The sequence below is a fragment of the Atta colombica genome, unplaced genomic scaffold (genome assembly GCF_001594045.1).
Source record: "Atta colombica isolate Treedump-2 unplaced genomic scaffold, Acol1.0 scaffold125, whole genome shotgun sequence".
NCBI lineage: Eukaryota > Metazoa > Arthropoda > Insecta > Hymenoptera > Formicidae > Atta > Atta colombica.
The window spans coordinates 2,157,490-2,164,158 of record NW_017259212.1 but is presented as its reverse complement, the minus strand read 5'-3'; the positions used below and the strand labels follow the sequence as shown (position 1 = coordinate 2,164,158).

The 6,669-nt window shown below is 28.0% G+C and overlaps 2 protein-coding genes across 2 annotated transcripts in view; both read left to right on the top strand.

Annotated features, from left to right (window-relative positions):
* Nucleotides 1-4,487, top strand: part of LOC108694774 — a 62,202-nt gene extending 57,715 nt beyond the window's left edge. The window contains exon 2 of the mRNA XM_018204432.1: nt 3,885-4,487. Within this exon, the coding sequence (XP_018059921.1) occupies nt 3,885-3,986 (102 nt within the window). The 3' untranslated portion in view covers nt 3,987-4,487. The remainder of the gene's footprint in view (nt 1-3,884) is intronic.
* A 1,566-nt stretch (nt 4,488-6,053) lies between these two features.
* LOC108694773 (Kv channel-interacting protein 4-like) overlaps nt 6,054-6,669 on the top strand; it is a gene marked incomplete at its 5' end in the record, with an annotated part of 38,537 nt that continues 37,921 nt past the window's right edge. Inside the window, one exon of the mRNA XM_018204430.1 lies at nt 6,054-6,372. Coding sequence (XP_018059919.1) covers nt 6,054-6,372 — 319 coding nt within the window. The remainder of the gene's footprint in view (nt 6,373-6,669) is intronic.

Below are 6,669 nucleotides of genomic sequence, written 5' to 3'. Positions count from 1 at the left end.
AAAATATATACGTCATACTTTTCATAACATTATCTAAATCGTATGTTTCGGCTACATTCGAGCTATCTTCAGCGATGTTCAAATTATGATGTTATTAATACAGTCGTTGCAATGTTGCAAACAGTACATTTATAGTGCAAAAACAAAGTGCAGAAAGAAAGTCCCTCTAATTGCAAAATTTTTGAGTGAGTAACTGTCAGATAAAATCTATTTTACTAATTTTGATTCTACAGTTTGTTATAATAGTTGATTTCTATCTGATTTATTATTTTGATTTATTTGTTATTATTAATATATAGCTTTATTATTTTATTTTTATTTTCTTGATAAAATATTTTTCAACATTTAAGCATTTATATATAATCAATTTTTCATGATATTTCAATCATATGGCACAATTTCATATTTTTAAACATTTTATCATGTCCTTAGAATTCCAGCATAATAAGCTGAAATTTGGCTAAATTGGAAATAAATTACAAGGGTGAAAAAAGAAAAATTGTAATCAATAAACAGATTTGATAAGTTACATGATTCTTTTTTTAGAAGACAAACTACCCCTAGTTACGTGACATGAACATGGTAATGCCAGGCCATCCAACGATGTCAAAAGCTTCCTATTGCCTTACGTCATTGTTCTACAATCGAGTTTTGAACTAACTCGATATAAGCTTCAAAGGTCACGGAGCCTGTTACAAAGGTAGCAAATAAGCACGTACTCTTATCCGCAATACCGCAGAGAACCGCAGTAATTGCTCATCATATTCCGATATAAGTACAATATATTAATGGACCTTAAGACACATAAGTAAAGAAGCATAATTCTTTACTCAAATAGAACGATGAAAGTGTAACCAAATTGTGTAAACATTGCAATAAGCATATATTATAATAAAATTAGATTAAATGTAATTAAGTTAATATTTTTTATTTTTTATAGAATATATTATAAATAAATATATAATTTGTAGACTTAATTTTATCTGAAAGGGAGATAATTGAAATTATTCATAATTCAAATTTCATATTCAAATTTTGCAATGTTATATTTTGATTTTGATGAGCTTTGAATATGTTATTTATAGACAAAAATAATAACACATATTCTTTAATACGTGTTCTATCGCATTTTTAAGAGATGAAATATGCTTTAAAAAAAAAATTGATTTTTTTCTTTCAAAGCGAATATCGTTATAACTATGAGAAATAGAAACTATGAGAAATAGAACAAATATATAAAATAAAAGTTAAATGATTTCAAGAGTATTTTTATAATAATAGTTAAAAATTTTTTTTCAATAAAAAATTTTTATTTATAGAAAATAAAAATGAAAAAATTTTTTAATTATAACTATTAAGTACTCTTATAAAATCATTCAACTTTCACACTTTTTTTTCTATCTCTTATAGTTTCGATGATATTCATTTCGAAAGAAAAAACTTTTTTTTTCTAAGAAATGTTTCATTCTTTAAAAGCGCGATATGGCACGTATAAAAAGATACACGTCTTTTATTTTTGTCTACAAAACTATAAGTTCTACTAACTAATAACTACTATATTACTACTAGTTAATTCTACTAATTATATAACTAAAAATTCATTAAAATCAGAGGGGAACACTTGGATCCCTTTCCTTGTTAATCAAAATCACAGAAAAGTATATTTATTTCCATATTTTATTAAGTTACGTAGAAGTTTCTTCTCTGTAATGCAGTTGAAGAATAAAAAGAGAGACCTAGGTAGGATCGTAAAACTTTCGGTTATAAATATCAATCTCAGTTTTTTTTATGTACCGAAAGATATACATACATAAGTCCATTTCTACAAAGAGCCATCGTACGATGAGTTATATTTTTAGGTAAGGGATGCATGACTTTGATACATTTCTGTTCTTTGTAGTTGCTTTTTCTCTCTTCGAAAATTTTCAAACTCATGAAACTTAAACTTTTTCCTAGGCCATCGAGCTTATTCTCATTTTGCACTTTTCTCTTTCATTCACGATATCACAAAGAGTTATGGCAAACACCGAATGTAATTTCCACTTGATCTGCTTGATAATAACACGAAATTGATTACGATTTTATCAACTTCGAGTCGATTGCACTACCAAATTTCAATTTTATGAACGATGTGTTGGAAATGTTCATAAATACATAGCAAAATTTAATTATTCATTCATTTATACAAAGAAATATGTTGTTTTCTTTACATTATAACATTTTATGTACACTTAAAAGATAAAAATAAAACGAAAATACAGGACATTTTTATTAAAGTAATGTGAACATTTCTTTTATAATAGTAATAAATCTTTAGATAAAAGTTTAAGATAATTTTATTTCGATAAATCTCTAGAAAATTATGGTATTCACCGTTTTTCTCTTTATCTATATGTATCCTTGATCGCTTAGAGAGCTCACATATGCATACAAAGCACATAGCTCGAAACTTCTTCGGTTTCGAGGCAATTTCAAAGAACTTCGCCTGAACGGGACAAGTAGCTTTATGAGCGATTTACTAGCCATTTTATCACTTACAATGACTAGTATGTTTGTGAACTTTGTGATAGGATTATAACGGTTATAAAGTGCACAAGTACATTGACGTAAATTTTCGAAATTGATGGTCTCGTTAATTGTTGGCATACTGCAGTCATTAGATCGTAATTAAGATAAAGAGGCAATTGGTGGTATATAGCCCAACATCGAATTCTATATATTTTCTGATCTCCAAACTTCTGATCTCGAAACTATTAGAACCCACTGTGAATTTACAGACATCATGAAAGTCATATTAAGTGCAGAAAAAAATAAGCTTATTAATTTTTCTGATCTTAATTTGAAGTCACGGTAAGTTAAAAAGTTACAGTGATTATCATATCCAATAAAAATTATGAATTATACAAAAAAGATAACATGGTATGCTCGAAAATTTTCAAAGATTACATGGGTTTGGTTTGTGTCAGGGACACGACCCTCTATCATTTCCCCAAGGAATTTGGCAAAGTTATATCTTATAAGAATGAGGCGTCGATTTAAAATTGTGAATTTTGAGGAGTACGCGATATTTATGACTGAAGCCAAATATGATCACAAATACTCACACACGCACACACAACGGACGTGGTACAAACATACAGATGCAACTTTTTTCATGACAAATAAATTTTGCATGTATGTATTTGTGATTATTTGACTTTAAAATATCTTAAAAATACACTACTTGTATTACCCCTTAAAATTCACAATTTTAAATCGTTAAATCCTATTCTTATAAAATCTAACTTTGCCAAATTCCTTGGAAAAATAATAAAGAACTGTATTCACACAATCAAACTCATGTGACTTTTGGAAAATTTTAGAAGTTAAAATTAGATAACACACAGTGTAATAGACAAATCTACGTTTAGATATAATAAAAATATATATCTTTTCATATGCTTGTATTTTTACTTTCCCTTCTCCTCCAAAGTTATTTTCATATTTTAAAATACATTTTTAAAACTTAATTCAACTTAATTCAAATCTAAAAACGCAATACTCTTTCGCGTCAAATGTATAGCAAGAACTTTACAGGAGAAAGTAACAGCGCATCCTTTATTGAAGAAATCTTTTTCAAAAGAACTCTATTTATATTTTTCAATAAGATTAGTTTAAAAGATTTCGATAATTAGCTCATAAAATTTGTCATTATCTTTATTTTCCACTGTGAGAAATTCATCGCGTATGCTTTTAATACATAATAAGGATCAACTTTATTACATTGTAAAATTACATTTTTTTTTTAATCTCTGTTTTTTTCTTATGCAACTCGCGTGTTGTCATTCGGCAAATTTTATTCACAAACACAACTAATGCATGTATTTCTTCTTTGCCTGTTTCAGATACTAACACAACCGAACTCACAACACACTAACCAACTACGTCTTTCGAGAACAAGCATTATGATCTCGTCCAGAGCTTCACGCCAACGCTCTAACTTCTGAATGCGAAAAAGATTTATTGCACTCTATGCAATAAAAAGCAAGTCGGGGAAAGCATATATTATTCAATGAATAAATTTGTCGATCTATCAAATAAATCGTGGGTCGCCGCAATCTAATCCACGGATGTTCTATCGTGAGAATTGGTTTGAATCACTTATTTCTGAAAAAAATAAGCGACGTGTTTGAAGTGTTGGAAGAAGTGTTAGGGTGAGCATTAGTAGAATTTTCAGAAAAAATCTTTTTTTAAACATATTTATTTAATTTAAACCTTTTTAATAAAACTTGATATAATTAGATACTTGTGCGAATGTACTTGTTGAACTTTATAATATTATTTTGATAAGATATTGGCAGATCCGTCAATAATCATCAAACAATTGTACATCAGGTAGTTACTAAGTAATGTAATATTAGTGGGGAAGAGTTGCCAAATACGTATCACTTAAACTTTTTTATTATATTTTCCACTTGACATTGATTTATACACAAATATTGGAAACTGTATTTTGATATTTTATCTATTATAATTGAAGGAATGGACGGAATAAAGGCCTAATTACAAAATCTTGATATTAATATAAATTAAAATAACTTGCTTCTTTTTTATTATACACAAATGAGTACAATATTAAATGAATCTATGTAATGTCTTTAAGAAATTACATATTATAATATTTCTGTATTACGATCAATATTACATGATCAATATACATGAAAAAGCTAATTGCCAGAAAAAGAGCCTAAGTAGAATTGTGCCTTTATTCCGCTCTTCAATTATATATTAACTACCGCGTAGATTCCTACTTCCCTAAATATTTTATACTTTAATTGTTAAATATTGAGGAGTTTGATTTCATTATTTGCTATTATTATATGTTCAACTTTTTACCAAATTAAAATTTGTTATAAAATATGACTTATTTTCTAAATTATATTTACTTTGAAAATATTGAATTTATGAATGAAAATTATTTAAAATTTTTTTTGTGATTTGTATTGATATTTACTTATTATCAGTTTTATTATTATTTATTATCAGTCTTATCTTATGAGTACGATTTAAGAAAAATGATAGATTTTACAAAAATATTGATTTAATCTTTCTAATAATTACAAATATGCATATATACACACAACGATTATAAAATATTTTTAACTACTATAATATTACTATAATATTCTATTATATTTACTATAATATTCTATATAATATTCCTCCCTCTTTCCCTTCTTTTAATGAATGTATAAAAATTCAGATTAAAACTGTGATTATATTATTAGTTATATAAATCGATCATAAATTAACATCATATGATTTTTAAAGTGCTGCTTATACATACAAAACAAAACATAACATGTTAAATTTTTGTGTACTCATTTATTTTTATATTTTTATTACTAAATATTATTTATATTAAATGATAACAATGTAAAATAATAATATAAAATATTAATAATATAAATTAAAATATTGTTATATGATCATATAAAGTATGATTTAGGCGACTGATATATATTCAGTAACTCTCCTCTAATTGTATATAATTCAAACTTTTTACTTTAAATAAGAAGCTTTTTTCTGTAAAAAAAAGATCATGCGTTAAAATTGTAGTGGGTAAAAGCATAGAAAGCTTCTTCCGTTCTAAATTGCGATTTTTGTAAATTATCGGCCATTTGACGCAAATTTCGAGAGTGCAGGTGTATCTAATCGGAAAGTTCGCTTCTAGTATAGAAGCAGACGGAAGCGCAGAAAAAGCAAGAAAATTCGCTGACACCGCACGTCCATATGTACAGCTTCTATTGAGAAATCGACCGCACCGGGAGTCACTAAAGCGAACAAAAAATATATAATACATTATTTTCTAAAAGTGCTTATAAGACAGCGTATATTTACATAAAATTATATATAACAATTCTATATATTACGTAAAATTATAGCAGAAATAAACTTACTTGTGAAAAAAAAAGAGAAACATAATTGATATATGTAAAGAAATAGAAGTTTTATTGATAAACGAAAAAAAAAATGATATGCGAGCTAGATAGCTATGATAGCTACTAGGGTGACGACCCTACGAAATACCTTGCAGAATTTCTCGTGGAAGTCTGTGGCGATTCCGGCGACGTAAACGAGCGGAGTCTTCGTCGATAAGAAGGAGCTCCGCAGGAAGAGGGCGACGCAAACGTACCTCTGGGTCCGTCGTGGTGTTGTCCGCCGGGGGTGGCGGTGGCAGTGGAGGCGGAGGAGGTAGACGTCGTGATTTGGAACGTCGAACGGGTGGCGGTCGGGGTGTTCCCTGTCTTGCCACCATCAGCTCTTCTGTCGCAGGATCCGCGGGGGGTTGCGGCCCCGTGGTGGGACTCCCCTCCTATAAAAAGCGCCAAGGTATTACGGCGTTTCATTACAATTGAAGGATAGAAATCGAATACTGCAAGTAAATGTGAAAAATAATATTTTACAATTTTTGAAGAAACAAAAATATTTTTTATTTTATGGTTTTATAAATATTATTTTTATTCAACACCATAAAACTTTAATATATTTTGATGCTAACTGAAGTTAATTAAAATTAAATTTAGCAGTATTATTACATCAAATCGGATAATAGTCTTTTTTTACATTTTGTATAATATTATCTTTATTTCTTAAATGACATTCTTAATTTCCATTTTTTAATTGAAT